Source organism: Ammodytes marinus (assembly GCF_949987685.1).
Source record: "Ammodytes marinus genome assembly, chromosome: 3".
Taxonomy (NCBI): Eukaryota; Metazoa; Chordata; class Actinopteri; order Uranoscopiformes; family Ammodytidae; genus Ammodytes; species Ammodytes marinus.
In genome coordinates, this window is record NC_137232.1 from 33,219,923 (window position 1) to 33,237,422 (window position 17,500).

The following is a 17,500-nucleotide window of genomic DNA, read 5'->3' on the forward strand; positions in this document are numbered from 1 at the left end:
GGGGGGAGGCAGGGGGAGTTTTTGGGGGGGTGGAGAGATACAGAGAGAGAGAGAAAGGGGGGAAGGAAGGAGGGAGGGGAAGAGAGGGAGAGAGAGAGAGAGGGAGAGAGAGAGAGAGAGAGAGACTGGAGCTTTGTTGGCCGCACATAAGTATATAATTTTATTTCATTATCATATTTTAACTTTAAATTTGAGTTTTTTTGCATTAGCTGTGTAGTAGATGGTATCTGCTGCTGTATCAAAACGAGTTATAGCAGAAGAGTAGTACATAGCATAAGTATTAGTAACAACAGCAGTGTAAAAGACGTATCTATATCAGAAGTCTTCATTTCTCAACGTAGCTCTGTAGCAGAACTTGTAATTGCATCAGTAATTACAAGTATTTTTTACAGTGCAACTTGTATTTCGTTTTCATTTAACCTTTATTTATACTCCAAAGGTCAGTTGAGGGGTGAGCCTCATTTACAATGATGTCGAGTCAGACAAATGCAAAGCAAAAAAACAACAATACAAACACACTATACACTATACACTATACACTATACACTATACACTATACACTACACACTATACACTATACAATGCCAATACATCAAATATACAACAACTGATGAAGAGAGAAAAAAATAATTAAACATTTAGACAGAAATGTAGAATGGCTGGAAAAAAATGAAATGGGTGAAAGTACAATATAGCCTTATTAAAACAGTTACAGATTAACATTATAAGTAGCAGCAGTGTTGCGAGCGCGCACACACACACACACACACACACACACACACACAGACACACACACACACACACACACACACACACACACACACACACACACACACACACACACACAGTAGCAGCAGTGTTGCCCTGCTGTGTGTTATTGATCTGAAATTGGGACATTCCTTCTCCTACTGAAATACCGTAAGTGATGTAACACACGGACCAATAAGAACGCTGGATACCTGGAGCCAAAAAAGATCACTGTCGCTATGTCAAGGTTCACCGTGGAAACGCAACAACAACAACAACAACCTCATTGATGAGTTTTAAGCATCAACTTAAATCCACAATCAATCTCCGCCAGTCATTATACATTTATTTATTTCAAAATTATCAGGTGTATTGATTACTTGCTCCAGTCAAAAAGGGAGCGAGCTGGAATGAGGCGATTCCTATCTCTCTCTGTCTCTCTCCCTCTCCCTCTTTCTTTCTCTCTCTCTCCTGTCTCTCTCTGTTTCCCCTCTCTCTCCCTCCCTCTCTCTCTCTCTTTCTTTCTCTCTCTCTCCTGTCTCTCTCTGTTTCCCCTCTCTCTCCCTCCCTCTCTCCCTCCCTCTCTGTTTCCCCTCCCTCTCCCCCCCCCTCCCCGATACTGAACTAAAAGAGGTCGCCATGAATTTCACCTTTGACCTCTTAAAGAACTTTAGCTTTACTTCCTCATTCTAGATAAACGGGTTGTGTCGTAAAAAGAAGAAAAAATATCAGTTTTTGTGATGCTTATATTATTATATTAACGTGATATATCAGATTAATTTACAATATAATACAGCTCCGGAAAAAATTTAAAAGACCACTCCAAATATTCAGTGTCTCTCGTTTCACTACTATTTACAGGCATATGTTTAGAGTAGAATGAACATTTTGGTTTTATAATATATAATATAAACTACTACTGACAACATTTCTACCAAATTCCAATCAATTTTTTGTCATTAAAGAGCATTTTCAATAAGTAATGTAGAGATGAAGATTTAAGAAAAATCCAGACTAGACGTAACTTAATTTTTTCACGTCGATGCTAAATCTTGGGCGACGACCAGATTAGATTTTTTAATGAAATAAATTCCTCTTTTTCACGTCAAACCAGTGGGCAGGTTTACTGTTATTTGAAACCCCTTTGGTCAGTGGCTAAATCCTGTTTGTCCAAAGCACAGAATCTCCTCCGTCTTAAAGGGCTTCTGCTCCCACAGTCTGTTTTCCTTGAGACTTAACTGAACAAAAGCGTCTTTGAAACCAACAATAGCAGAGAGGAAATCCTTGGGCATTCACGGTCAGGGTGTAAAGTTTAGGGTGGCGGGCTTTCAGGGGGTTAAACTAATGAGGATATAAAAGATACACCTCGGGATGCACCATGTCCCCTCTTCTCTGCGCACACAGATACACACACACACACACACACACTACACAGACAGACACACATACACACACACCGACCCTGTTCGACCAGACTGGCTAATCAGTTACCTGCTCTAGCTGACCTGTGCTACCCACGGAGCCTGTCTCTCTCTCTTTCACACACACACACACACACACACACACACACACACACACACACACACACACACACACACACACACACACACACACACACACACACACACACACACACACACACACACACACACACACACACACACACACACACACACACACACACACACACACACACACACACACACAGCCCCCAAAGTCCACTAGAAAAATTAGGCCATGTCCACACTAATGGATAAAAGCATTTTTAGGTCCCAAATTTTTTGCATCTGCTCTGTTAAATAGACACTGTCCGGGTGCTCAGGTGACGTAGTGGATAGAGCGCGTACCATATCGGCTCCGGCCTTCGTTGCAGTGGTCGCGGGTTCAAATCCGACCCGTGGACCTTTACTGCAGATCATCCCCCCCCTCTCTCTCTCTCTCTGTTTCCCCATTTCTACTCTGTACTATCTAATAATGCTTGAAAATGCCAAAAAAATAATATGATTTAAAAAAAAATTAATAGAAACTGTCCATCAAGGGTCTGTGAATAGACACTCTTAGTCTATAACGCCCACACACCAAGGCCATCTAAACAGGGCCTGTTCTCTCTTTCTCTCTTGTTTTCTCCCTCTCTCTGTCTCTCTCTCTCTCACACACACACACACACACACACACACACACACACACACACACACACACACACACACACACACACACACACACACACACACACACACACACACACACACACACACACACACACACGTGAACAGCCTGTTCTATGGTCTCGCTGGTGCCCCCTTTTACCGTAACATTGTCACCCACATACCCCCCCTCCCCGCCCCCATCCCCCTCACCCCCGTGTCCCAAAGTCCAGCTCAGGACGGAATGGGTGGAGAGTGAACAGAACGAAATTGGCTCACTGTCATAATCAATTTCTTCGCAAATGATCTACTTTCTAATTCTAATTTAACTGGTATTTTACAACATACACACACACACACACACACACACACACACACACACACACACACACACACACACACACACACACACACTCATTTTACAACACAGACATTGACACAAAAATAAAATAGATTATAAACAGGACAAGGATTAGTATATGAAGAGAACAATTGGCTTTTTAGTTATTGTTTGTTGTTAGTATGTTGCTTTCAATTCAGGCTTGCGGTTGCATCAGTCGGATGTGGATGCAAAGTTATATCCATATAAGGAGTAATATTTGTTTTCATGCCAACACATACAGCTCTGGAAAAAAAATTAAGAGACCAGTCTGGATTTTTCTTAAATCTTCATCTCTACATTACTAATTGGAAATGCTCTTAATGAAAAAAATGTATTGGAATTTGGTAGAAATGTTGTCAGTAGTTTATATTATAAAACCAAAATGTTCATTCTACTCAAACATAATGACTATAAATAGTAAAACGAGAGACACTGAACATTTGGAGTGGTCTCTTCATTTCTTCCACAGCTGTATATTGGCGGCGGTATGTCTAGTTATATTGCCATTTGTTTCTTATTGGGTTTCCTTTGTACACAGTCATTTTAATAAGCCTTTTGAACCTGATAAGCGCTTGGTATCGGCACGTTTACTATCTAGTCGGTGCAAAAGTTCATAAAAAAAAAGTTATTACACGTGACGTCAGTGAGTTGAGCAACTCTGTAGAAGGAATGTTTTGTTATGGCTCGCTGCATTTGGAGGGCTAGGTGTGGTGCAGGTAGTGTGTGTGTGTGTGTGTGTGTGTGTGTGTGTGTGTGTGTGTGTGTGTGTGTGTGTGTGTGTGTGTGTGTGTGTGTGTGTGTGTGTGTCCATGTTAACAAGCCTAACAACTAGTCAGTCAGTCAGTCAGTAACGTAGCATCTCTGTCAGTTCGTTGGGCGGTGACTGCAGTCATTCCACTTCCTTCTCTACATCCTTTAACTGCACAGGTGACTGGCTCTCCTAAGATCCTGGAAGCAATGTGGGAGTGTGTGTGTGTGTGTGTGTGTGTGTGTGTGTGTGTGTGTGTGTGTGTGTGTGTGTGTGTGTGTGTGTGTGTGTGTGTGTGTGTGTGTGTGTGTGTGTGTGTGTGTGTGTGTGTGTGTGTGTGTGTGTGTGTGTGTGTGTGTGAGAGAGAGAGAGAGAGAGAAAGAGAGAGAAAGAGAAAGACAGAGACAGAGAGAGAACAACAGAGGAATGACTAATGGAGCTGGGTGTTTAGGGAGACATGCGTCAGTACTGCAGAACATCCCATACAAACATTATGAAATAAACAGTTGTTTATTCAACAGCAAGGCAAGGCAAGGCAAGTTTATTTCTATAGCACAATTCAGACACAAGGCCATTCAAAGTGCTTTACAGGGGCAAGATTAAAATACATAAGACACATTAGAAAAGTGAATGAATACAAATAAAACATTTCAAAGCGAATGAGTAGATTGTGTTTGTTAGCAACAGACTTAAACCCTGAAAATCATCAATAACTTTCACAACACAAAAGAAAAATCACAAATAAATAAGAAGAACTTTGAACTGGGGAATGTTTGACGTTTCAAAATGTACTTGTGCAAAAAATGTATTATTAAAAATATTGATTATTGATTTTATTTATCTGTTGATTAACTAATCAGATTAGAATTTAAGATTATTTTCATCAACACTTTTCATTAATGTGTGTCAATCATTTTATTATTTTTTAAGATTTTTTTTTGGCATTTTCAAGCTTTATTAGACATTATAGAGTTGTAATGTGGAGACAGAAAGAGAGAGAGAGGGGGGATGACCTGCAAAAAAGGTCCTTAGTTCGGATTTTAACCCACGACCACTGCAATGAAGGCTGGAGCCGATATGGAGCTTTATCCACTACGCCACCGGAGCACTCCAAAGTCAATTACTTTTAAGATCAATTAATTATATGTGAAGTCAAAATATTTAAATGACAATTGTTCAAACCAGCTTGAGTTTGCTATTTTTCCTTCATAAATATAAGTACACAGTATTATAAAACACAATAAATTAATAAATACTACGCATTGCTCAAGAAATGCAAGTAAATCTCCCCCCACCCCCCTCCCCCCTGGTTCCATGGAGTTTTAATCTTTCTGATGTAAGAAACCCTTCAGTCATAATGACGGCGCTACGATAAACTTACAACACCGGCTGTTACTAGCCTGCTTTGGTGATGTCAGTATATTTTATGGCCTCTGTCTGTCTGTCTGTGTGTGTCTGTGTGTGTGTGTGTGTGTGTGTGTGTGTGTGTGTGTGTGTGTGTGTGTGTGTGTGTGTGTGTGTGTGTGTGTGTGTGTGTGTGTGTGTGTGTGTGTGTGTGTGTGTGTGTGTGTGTGTGTGTGTGTGTGTGTGTGTGTGTGTGTGTTATGGCCCATGCAGCCATAAATAGCAAACTGAGACCTGTGAGACTGTTCAACGGATAAAAGAAAACGGGTGTGTTTGGTCATTTGCATAATCTCTCAAATTCCAGAAAAGTTATAAACAAGTCTTACATTGAATCTCTTGTTTTGATTCAGTTTTTATTTGCTTAAAGACCTACTTTACCGGTGGAAATATGAAGGTGTATTGAACTCTGAGATCCTATGTAGCATACATGTGCAACAACTTTAGAAATCGGTTCATCCTAGCCTGAGAAAAGGCAGAAAGAGCTTTTTATGGTCTCACTGTCTAACCCTACATTTTCCCAAGCGTGACATCACACATGGGGTTAGAATTAACAGGACAGCTGGGCCAAAAAGTTTGGTTTTATAACATAAACTACTGACACCATTTCTACCAAATTCCCCAAAAAATTGTCATCAAGAGGTTTTTCAATAAGTTATGTGCAGATGAAGATTTTAGAAAAATCCAGACTGGTCTCTTAATTCTTTCCTGAGCTGTATATAGAACATATACAGTATATCTATGGTCTATATAACTATGGTCTTTAAGCAGAACTAAACCAGGGGTAAAGGAAGCAGTGGTGGATAGGTGAGTTCAGGTAGGCATTAGGTGACTCACATGGGTTGAGCCCTGTAGCAGTGACGCAGTGACACAGACACACCTACTCCGTCCAGGACTTCCAACAGGAAAATAAAACCTTCACAGGGACGGCTTATCCACTAACAGCCCGCTCTTAAGAGATATAACACACACACACAGACCAACTGCGCACACACACACACACACACACACACACACACACACACACACACACACACACACATCACTCTTAAGAGATACAGGAAGTGTATTACAAACTGAAAAAGTAGTCATTGTGTTGTTAGCTGTGAACTTGTGAGGAGTTTATGATGTAGAGATTGAAGCAGGGATGGGATGGTGCAGGTTTCAAACTACAGACTGGTTTAATCAATACATTACTGATCACATTACAGACGTATAGTGGAGGAAATAAGTATTTGATCCCTCACTGATTTTGTAAGTTTGCCCACTGACAATGAAATGAGCGGTCTATCATTTTAATGCTAGGTTTATTCTAACAGTGATAGACAGAATATCAAAAAGAAAATCCAGAAAATCACATAAGAAAAAGATAGAAATTATTTTGCATTTCATTGAGTGACATAAGTATTTGATCCCCTATCAAAACATAGTACTTGGTGGAGAAACCCTTGTTGGCAAGTACAGAGGTCAGACGTGTCTTGTAGTTGATGACCAGGTTTGCACACATCTCAGGAGGATATTTGGACCACTCCTCTTTGCAGATCCTCTCCTAATCTTTAAGGTTTCGAGGCTGTCGCTTGAGCTTCAGTTCCCTCCACAGATCTATTGGATTAAGGTCCGGAGACTGGCTAGGCCACTCCATGACCTTAATGTGCTTCTTCTTGAGCCACTCCTTTGTTGCCTTTGCTGTATTTTTATCCATCCATCCATCCACCCATCCATCCATTTATGTGTCTGTCTAAAATAAAAAAATAGCAACAACTGAATAACTAACTGAATATGTTTTGTTTATAGGAAAATAAAAAAGCCTCATGAACGTACAGAGAGGAGAGCTGAGAACTGTTGTAATGCTGATGTGACGCATGTCTGCTCTTTATAGCCTCTCTATAACTCTGCCTCTGTTGTGAAAAACTTAAAATATTAAACTGTCTAGGCCTCCATGGTTACACACATACACGACACACACACCTGAAAGGTCGGGAATAACACACCTGAACAATTATCCTAATCAACACTAATCAGTTCTATTATGGTGCAATTGTTCCTATTAGAGAGAAAAGGCTCTTTTTAAATGATGTTTTATTCAAGATTCAAAGTGTTTATTGTCATATGCACAATACAAAACATGTTCTCAGTCATAGAGTGAAATTATTCCTTTGTTTTCCACAGACTGAATGCCAAGAAAGAAACATGAACATATGTGTATTGTACTGTTTGCTCCTGGAGGATAAACTACAAACTCTTCTCCTCTCTTCTGTATTATCTCAACTGTCTCCATTTCTAACCATCACTCATGTCTGAAGACGACCTAGATCATAAGATCTGCCCTTATACTATGGCGCCCCCTGCTGAAATATAACAATAACACCTCTGGCCTTTGCTTGAAAGTTTTGAGTTAAAAGAAATACTTCACCCATACGGAACCGGCGTTCTTTCATTATAAAATCACTACTTTAATATAATGAATGAGGTTTTTCTTCCCTCAGTCTTTCCTCAGTCTTCCCTTGGCCCAGCTGTCCAGTTAATCCTAACCCTTACATTTGTACTAGTGTGATGTCACGCTAGTAAACATAAAAACATACAATAAACTAGACTGTGGAAGGACAGGGCTTTTGAGTAGGTGGACAGGACGCTTTATCACATAGATTATTTGTTGTTGTTCCAAATGGGAAAATATTTTTGATAGGTAAAGGTACAGTCCCCTCCATAAGTATCGGAACGGTGAAGCCAATTCCTTTATTCTTGCTGTAGACTGAAAACATTTGGGTTTGACACCAAAAGATGAATATGAGACAATAGCTCAACATTTCAGCTTTCATTTCCAGGTATTAACATCTGGATCTGATACTCAACTGAGAAGATAGCATTATTTGGAACAAAGGAGTTCATCAGGGGTAAGCAATGAGTTTTAGACTGGCCAAGTCAATCTCCAGACTTAAACCCTATAGAGCATGCATTTTACCTGCTAAAGAGGAGACTGAAAGGAGTAACCCCCCAAAACAAACAAAAACTGAAAGAGGCTGCAGTGAAAGCCTGGAAGAGCATCACAAAAGAAGAATGCAAAAGTTTGGTGATGTCAATGGGTCACAGGCTTGATGAAGTTATTGCAAGAGAAGGATTTGCGACAAAATATTAAGTCTTATTCACTTTAATGTATTTAAAGTCTATCTGTTCCAATACTTTTGCTCACCTAAAAATGTGGTGTTCCTTTACAAATAATTCTATCTTCTCAGTTGAGTATCAGATTCAGATGTAATTACCTGGAAATGAAAGCTGAAATGTTGATCTATTGTCTCATATTCATCTTTTGGTGTCAAACCCAAATGTTTCCAGTCTACAGCAAAAATAAAGGAATTGGCCTCACTGTTCCAATACTATTGGAGGGGACTGTATGTAGAGAGAGCAGGGTCAGACGTAAACATTATGTGCCGGTTTCACAGACATGGATTAAGCCTAGTTCTGGACTAAATTGTACTTTCAATGGACAATCTCCATTCAAAACTCCATTTAGTCCAGGGCTAGGCTTAATCCATGTCTGTGAAACCGGCCCTATGTGATGTAAGCTGCTGCTTAGGGCCTCCAGTCGTTTGGTGGCACCCTAGAAAATATACTGACAAACTTTGGGGCTATTTTTACCAACAAATGTTGAGAAAACATTGAGGGAATCACCCATACGGAACCAGCAATCTATCATTATAAAATCGCTATTATAATATAATAATTGAGGTTTTTCTTCCCTCAGTCTTCCCCCAGTTTTCCTGTTAATCCTAACCCTACATTTTCCCATGTGTGATGTCACACATGGGAAAATGTCTTTAAGCTGAGAGACAGAGAGAGAGGGACAGTTTAGGTGGACCATTCCAAACAAGCCATCCATGATTCTATGGTAAAAACAAAGTTAGACTAAATGAATAAAACAAAACAAGAAGGAACGTCAACTCAAACTGGGGCCAGATCAAAGCCATACAAGGGGCACGTAGATTTTGTGGAAGGGCCCGCATAAATATTATGACAGACAGGTGTAGCCTACAAAAAATTAAATTGCAACAATCCACTGCTTCGCTTAAGACGCACGCAGTGTAAATAATACACATTAACACACACAAACAGCCAAATACAAAACACATTTGCCTTGGGTGCACGGTGGCACATAAACAGCATGACGCCAACAGCAATATGCCGCGCCACACAGTCGAGCAAATAAACATAAACATACAAACATTCTCAACATTGCATCACGTGCACAAATACCAGTAACAGCATCACCACAACAAAAAATCACAAGAGCTTTGCTTAGGCCTCAACGTGACACTTGTGCAATCAAGCTGACCACAGCAAAATCACTATACGCAACAACCCCATTCTCTACTGAACAGCGTGAGATTTATCATAGTGAAAATAGTTAACTCACCGATTGATGCTAATAAAGCTTGAGACGCCTTTTCCCTGTGGAATGGAACCTCCTCAGCAAAAGGTCTTTGCACTGCTCCCTGCATTTTTTAGTCAAGTCCTTTTCAAAATTGAGCTGAATGAGGAAGGTTTTGCGTGGATGCAGCATACTTTGAAGCTACTGCAGGTTTCTTTTCCGGATTAGTATTAGTATTTAACCAGCGTCTGATATCCATTTTCTGTCATAATACACCAGGGCAGGCTAGGCTCATGGCTAGGCTACCAATTTGAATTTGCCGGCTACTGGTCGTTCCCGTGTGACGCATTCTGAATAGTGATAGGTTTACACATATGTCAATCACACGGTCTCTATTTTCTACAAAAAAATAATTTAGTTTAACATTTTTTTTTTGATTTGACATAGTATCTGACATCATATAGATCTTAGCATAAAAAAATAAAAATAAAAAAGTAAAATACATTTTATTTTTACAAGGGCAAAGGCATCAAATGGCCTGGGCCCTGGGGGATCTTCACAGGGCAAGTTTGTTTGTACAGCACATTTCAGACACAAGGCCATTCAAAGTGCTTTATAGAAGCAAGATTAAAATACATCAAGTAGCCTATAGAGCACACATCAAAAAAAGTGAACGAAAAACATGAATAGAAATAAAACATATAAATAAAAGCAATAAAACATTTTTTTTTTTAATTATTAAAATTACAGGTTAAAATCACTGATATTTGGAGGTGGCATGCTTTAAGAAGGTGATCTACTTAGCTAAAGTCACTGTATAGCTTATACACTGAGTAATTCAGTCATTGCGTGAGTGTATGATGTTGTAGCCTATGCCATGGATGCACAGCGGCCTCTTGTGGTTTAAATTGAGAACTGCACTACTGTTAAACCTGGCCTACGTCACGTATCTATCTCTCCTCTTATTGGCCGTCAGGATCTGATCACATGACCACTTCTCCTTCTCTGTCTGTTCTGGTTCTTTTGACTTACAGCGCCGTGAATGTTATATTTGTCTATGTTTATGCGCATTTAACAATGAAACAATTAGTTTAATCCTAATTCTAAGCACAGACGCTGTTTTATGAGTGGTTTTAATTCACCTGGACGCATGGAAGCAGGTTGGTGGACAGTATTTTCAGCTTAAAAGTGACTTGTTTTTGTCTCGTTGTTGTGCACTGTCAGCGACTCTGTGCGTGTTTGTTTGATTGCCAAAAGCGATTGTAGTTTAAAACATAAAAAGATAAAGTTACAGACAGTCAGAAATGAGTTTATAGTTAATCAATCTTAACCTAATGTTTTAGATTGTGAGATATTTTAGTATTTACGTTAGCTTCACTCCTACCAGCTGTGCATGTTATTAGCCTATATCTATATATATATAATTGGTCTCTCGAGGATAAATAAAAGTTAAATGAAAATGAAATCTGATCTGAAGTTGTTAGCTGTGCTTTTTTAGCGGGGTGAAATTGGTTTGATATTCAACATTCGCCTATTTACCGGTGTTCCAACTGTAATAGCGTCACGAAACCCGCACACATTTCCCGTAGGCTACTATTTTGTACAGAAAACGAAGACTGACATTTCACAGGCTTGATCCCTTTTTTTTTTTAAAGAGTTGAGTAATGTTTTCTGACTCGCCCTTATTTCTTAATTTCGAGCCAAAACTCTTTAGTCACGTGTTCCCCTCTACGTTGTTTTCTGTAATGTGATTTTGGTAGTAGCCTAGCTGGTAGTGGAGAGTGCTTATTTTCGTCAGAATATTTCAGTTAATGATACAAGTGTGGAAAATTGGCATGAGCATGAGTCTCCATGGTGACACTTGACAAGAAAATTGTCCCGAGACATTTGAAATTGTGAATTTTAAAATTCTCATAGGAATGTATTGGGTTTCTCCTCATAAACATTTGTTTTTCATATCATTGTCTCGGACAATGTTCTTGTCAAGTGACCCATGGACAATCCTCATGCCAATGTTCACGCTTGTATCACGAATTGAAAGAGTGTAGCACGTATCTGCTCCACTACGGTGCACACATAAACAAGGCTCTATTGTCCTCTGCTACCAGCTCGCCCACTCATGCACAAGTCACAACTTGACTTCAAGGTCTGGCACACTTTTTTTGTCGATACATAATGTAGCAATAACAAAGATGGCGATGCAAAATGAGTCAAATGCAGTATGCTATTTATACAATGTTTCAGAAATGCATGGTATTTTGACAATGTGTGGTTCCAGGTTTCACCCCATAAGAATCAACAGTGTGACCAAGAGAGCTAGGCCTGTAGTTTTTTTTTGTTATGCTCACACAATAGCTTGAATCTAAGGTGTGTGTGTGTGTGTGTGTGTGTGTGTGTGTGTGTGTGTGTGTGTGTGTGTGTGTGTAAAGGAACATTTATTATTTTTTCTTTATTTCTTCCCTCTTATAACATTGTAGCATCTGTGGCATCAGCTACAGGAAAAAGTAAAGAGAAAGCAAACATAAGAGCCAGCCACTTAGCTGGGGTATATGATTCCTGATTGGTCAAAGTTAACATGAGCTGTACACATTGACCAATCAGAGTGAGGCTCCGATTCTCTGTTCTTATTGGCTGTTGGGACTGTCCATTCACTGAGCGTGTCAGGGAGGAACCATAGGGGAGGGAACAAAGAGAACAAGTGGAGCGGTTGAGGTATTTGGATTCAAATCTCTATCCCAACTGCTATTTTCTCCCCAAATCCTCCACCTCAGCTTCAAGAACAAATGATGTTGTCTCCCCAAAATGTTCACAACTTAATAAGAATCCATTTCTAAAACTGAAATGCTTTTTTTCTTTTAAGATTATTTTTCGGCATTTTCAAACTTGATTGGATAGTACAGAGTTGAAATGGGGAGACAGAGAGGGAGAGAGAGAGAGAGAGAGGGGGGGGGTGACCTGCAGTAAAGGTCCACGGGTCAGATGTATCCACTACGCCACCGGAGTGCCCCAAACCAAATGCTTTTATTTGAGTTGACAGTAAAGTGCCCTATATCCTCTTCCAGCAGCAGTAATGTAATGAGTCACATGTATCCGTCCCGTGACTGACATCTCCCAAATACTGAATCTTCAGCATCAGCATCTTAGTGTCTATACTTCCTCTTTAAATCATGAAAGCTCTGACCGGCCCACAGCCCTGTGTGTGTGTGTGTGTGTGTGTGTGTGTGTGTGTGTGTGTGTGTGTGTGTGTGTGTGTGTGTGTGTGTGTGTGTGTGTGTGTGTGTGTGTGTGTGTGTGTGTGTGTGTGTGTGTGTGTGTGTGTGTGTGTGTGTGTGTGTGTGTGTGTGTGTGTGTGTGTGTGTGTGTGTGTGTGTGTGTGTGTGTGTGTGTGTGTGTGTGGTGTAGGAACCATCCAGAGGCTTCTCTTTGTCAGGCTCTTTGTCAGGATAGACAATGGGCTTTGAGATTGCTACATTGATTCAGTGCTGTAGAGCTACTTTAAGTTTATTTTGTATTAATTTTTTTGGTCAATTATTTGAACATGTTGAAATAATAGAAACACAAACTAAAACGTACAAGCCATAATTTAAACTACATAGGATCTCAGAGTTCAATACACCTTCATTTTCCACCAGTGAAGTAGGTCTTTAAAGAGGACCTATGATACTTTTTGACTTTTATGACCTATAAACGTTGTTATAATGATTTATAGTCATGTTTAACCATACTAGCGTATCAAATAATGACGTACATGCATTTAGACGTATTCTCTGCTGACCGTCTGGGGTGGCTGTGCAGAGCGCTAAACACTAGGGCAGCCGGTCGAGAAATCACGTGTTCAAATCGGTTCAGAATTTCCTGATATTTTTGTCGTCACGAAAAGCGGATGTTTCCATGTATGATAATGCTGCTCAGGCAAGCCCCGGCCATGCCCCCACCTTCCTGCTCTCAAATCTCCCCGCGCGCTGCTGAAAGTGTTCCGGAAGGAAGGTAACCATTCACAACGGAGTGGGGTTTGCAGGAGGGGGGGGGGAGGGGGCGGAGAAGCACTAAGCCGAGTGTGGAGCAGACTGCTGTGCGCGCTCAGATGAGAGGAAGAGTTTCCCGAAAATCTACATGGTTTGTTGTGATGTGATTCGTGTCAGGTTGCTCTATAGCAGTTTTTAACAAGAAATTAAGGAAGGAGATCTTTAACTGCAGCTTCGGTGTGGTAATGATGCATCAAGGTGTTACCATAGGAACTTGAAGAGATGATGTAACCTTGTGTGTTTTGATCCTGTGTTTCAGCTTCATCTGACCTGAGCTGACAACACTGATACATCTAGTCAGACGCCATTTAATCTTTCAAAATGAAGACGGACATCCCATACACACAGGTGAGCTTTCAGGTGCTTCAGTTGCATGAGACAATGAGTTGATAGTGAGTCTCAGTGTTTAGTTCTTTAGACTTTTTTTAAAGATAATTTTTGGAGCATTTTTGCCTTTATTAGATACGTTAAGGTGGTCCAATCAGCGAACAGAGGGAGTGGCTGCCTCAGAACAATGACGTTGTGGTCGTGCGCCAGTTTCAGTTGTAGTCAGAAGCCGGCGCATGACATACGTCACAACTAAACGTTATGCGATTGGTTGGCAGATCTAGAGTGGCACTGGGCAGATCCAATAGTTTTAAACTTCAACAGACACAGACTCACTTCAAGTGAATTAACGTTTGTCAATTGAGCGATTCCAGAGCTTCTGTACAAGTTAAATGAAGTACGATGGTCTGGTAGGACCAGGCTACTGTAATCAGGGTGTCATTGGAAAAGGTGCCCCTCCCTGAATAACTTAAGGTTGAAAGAAAGCAAAATTTGACATGCCGGCTCTAAAAGAAGAATAGACCAATTAAATGCTTTGCTTATAGTTTTTTCATGAATTACATTTTTTAATTTTAACTTCAGTTCGTCATATTGAAAGAGGAGTTTCCCCATATTGTTTTTGTTTGTATTCTGCTGTCTCATCATCACATGTGACTGTGAGCTCTGTCTCACATCCTAATTTCATATCTTAATTTCATACTAACTTGTATTCTGATCTCACCACTAGTTTCTTATAACCGCAATGTCATTTATAGTAAATCATAATGCAGACAAGGGACGACGGGGGAGTTTGGAAAATCCAGTTTTCTCATTGTGTGGATGATTTATTGTTTTGTAGCTGGAAGACGCGGAGATGAGGAGACAAGAATACAACAGGAAAGCACAGGCGGTACGTGAGAGACACACACTGGCTAAAAGCAAGACATATAAAAAAAAAAATGTAAAGATAATTTTTTGGCATCTTCAAGCTCTATTAGATAGTAATGGGGAGACAGAGAGAGGGGGGATGACCTGCAGTAAAGGTCCACGGGTCGGACTTGAACCCGCGACCACTGCAACGAAGGCCGGGGCCGATATGATACGCGCTCTATCCACTAAGTCACTAGAGCGCCCCACAAGACATATAGATATTATTATCTTTTTAAAACATTTTCTCACACCTTATAATGGGCTCTTAAAAGACAGGGCATCATGTACAGTCCGTGAGCGCTGAGTAAGTTGTTTTTTACTCAACAGTAGCTGTGTTTCCATCCCCCTGCTTTTATGCGAATGTTGAAGTATCGAATCAGTAAACGGTGATGGAAACACCTAAATTCCAAATAAAATAAAAATATATTTATACGCTCACTTGAGGTGGTTTTTCCTCCTGCGTGCTGTCTGGTGCTCCAAACACACCTAATTCACTCACTCATTCAGTCACTCACGCACTCACTCACTCACTCACTCACTCACTCACTCACTCACTCACTCACTCACTCACTCACTCACTCACTCACTCACTCACTCACTCACTCACTCACTCACTCACTCACTCACTCACGCACACACACACACGAGCTTGATGAATGTGACGCGATTATACAGCAATTGACATTGAAGCTCGCTCCTCTTGCTGCAGTATTCCAGAGGTGTGATGGCCTTAGCCACTCTTGCCACGGTGCTGCTGGCTGCCACGGCGATGTATAACCTCCTGACACCGCGGGTCCCCCCCCCCTCACACCCCGCCCCGAGCAGCAGCCTCCACCGGCCCCAAGACCAGCCCTGCTCCGACCAGTGCAAGTAAGAAAACACCTCTATACACACACAGACAGACACACAGACAGACTCACAGACAGACACTCTCACACTCACTCACTCACTCACACACACACACACACACAATGACTGAAATGCACTTGTTGGTTTGAATTTCCTGTTTCTTAATAGTATTTGTATTTTTGACCCACAAACAGTGCATTTTTTTAAGTACAGACAAACTCTCTAAACATAGGAGGAAAATGTACGTACTATTTCGGCAGGTACTTAATACATTCTGTCTGTCTGTCTGTCTGTCTGTCTGTCTGTCTGTCTGTCTGTCTGTCTGTCTGTCTGTCTGTCTGTCTGTCAGGTTTGTTTTGGTGGAGAGCATCCCTGAAGGCCTTGAGTTTAACTCCAGCACCACTCACCCGTCCATCTACCAGGCCTGGCTCAGCCTGATGGAAGGCGCTCAGACCAGCGTCGACATCGCCTCTTTCTATTGGACGATGACCAACACCGACACCGGCACTCACCAGCCCTCAGCCAATCAGGTGAGCTCAAGCCGGAAGAATAGTCACATGGCACAGGATGAGTTTTACGTTTGATTAAAAAAATAAAAAAATAAAAAAATACACAGGTAAATCCCATTGAGATCTTTTTCAAGGGAGACCTGTTCCCATTCACACACATTCATACACCGATGGCAGGCTAACTATCTACATTCACACGAGGCAAGGTAGTTGAAATGTCTTGCCCAAGGACACAACAACCATGACACAAGTGGCAGGATGGGGATCGAACCGCCAACCCTTCGATCATTGGCCGACCCGCTCTACCACCTGAGCCACAGTCACCCCAGTTCTTTTTAGTTTTATTGGCACATTACAGTGAGTGATTTAAGTTCATTTTAAAACGTTGTAATGCTGTTGTTGCTGTGGTGACAGGGTGAAACCATCCTGAAGAAGCTGTCGGAGGTTTCAGGGAAGCTGAGTGTTCGCATCGCGGTCAGCTCGCCTCAGAAGGGATCACCGACATACGACCTGAAACTACTCAACGACTCAGGTGGGACGCTTAGAATTCAGCATTGACTAATATAGTTGGTTTGTATTATTAAACTTGTGTTTGCAGTGGTCGCGGGTTCAAATCTGACCCGTGGACCTTTACTGCAGGTCATCCCCCCCTCTCTCTCTCTGTCTGTCTGTCTCCCCATTTCAACTCTGTACTGTCTAATAAAGCCAAAAAAAATCTTTAAAAAAAACGTATATGTATCATTCTTCAGTGAGCTTATAGAAGGATGTTATCAGCTTACTGTGAAATCATTCGGTCTTCTGAACTAAGGTTGCGTGTGTGTGTGTGTGTCTGTGTGTGTGTCTGTCTGTCTGTCTGTCTGTCTGTCTGTCTGTCTGTCTGTCTGTCTGTCTGTCTGTCTGTCTGTCTGTCTGTCTGTCTGTCTGTCTGCCTGTCTGACTGTCTGTGTGTCTGTCTGTCTGTCTGTGTCTGTCTGTCTGCCTGTCTGACTGTCTGTGTGTCTGTCTGTCTGTCTGTCTGTGTGTCTGTGTGTTTGTCTGTCTGTCTGTCTGTCTGTCTGTCTGTCTGTCTGTCTGTCTGTCTGTCTGTCTGTCT

At 41.1% G+C, this 17,500-nt stretch overlaps 1 protein-coding gene across 2 annotated transcripts in view; it reads left to right on the forward strand.

The window, feature by feature from the left end:
- The first annotated feature begins 10,809 nt into the window (after positions 1-10,809).
- pld3 (phospholipase D family member 3) overlaps positions 10,810-17,500 on the forward strand; it is a 12,897-nt gene continuing 6,206 nt past the window's right edge. For both annotated transcript variants that reach the window (XM_080025254.1, XM_080025255.1), the window contains exons 1-6: positions 10,810-10,948; positions 14,073-14,161; positions 14,979-15,029; positions 15,759-15,919; positions 16,248-16,428; positions 16,822-16,939. In XM_080025254.1, the coding sequence (XP_079881380.1) occupies positions 14,135-14,161; positions 14,979-15,029; positions 15,759-15,919; positions 16,248-16,428; positions 16,822-16,939 (538 nt within the window). In that variant the 5' untranslated portion in view covers positions 10,810-10,948; positions 14,073-14,134. The remainder of the gene's footprint in view (positions 10,949-14,072; positions 14,162-14,978; positions 15,030-15,758; positions 15,920-16,247; positions 16,429-16,821; positions 16,940-17,500) is intronic.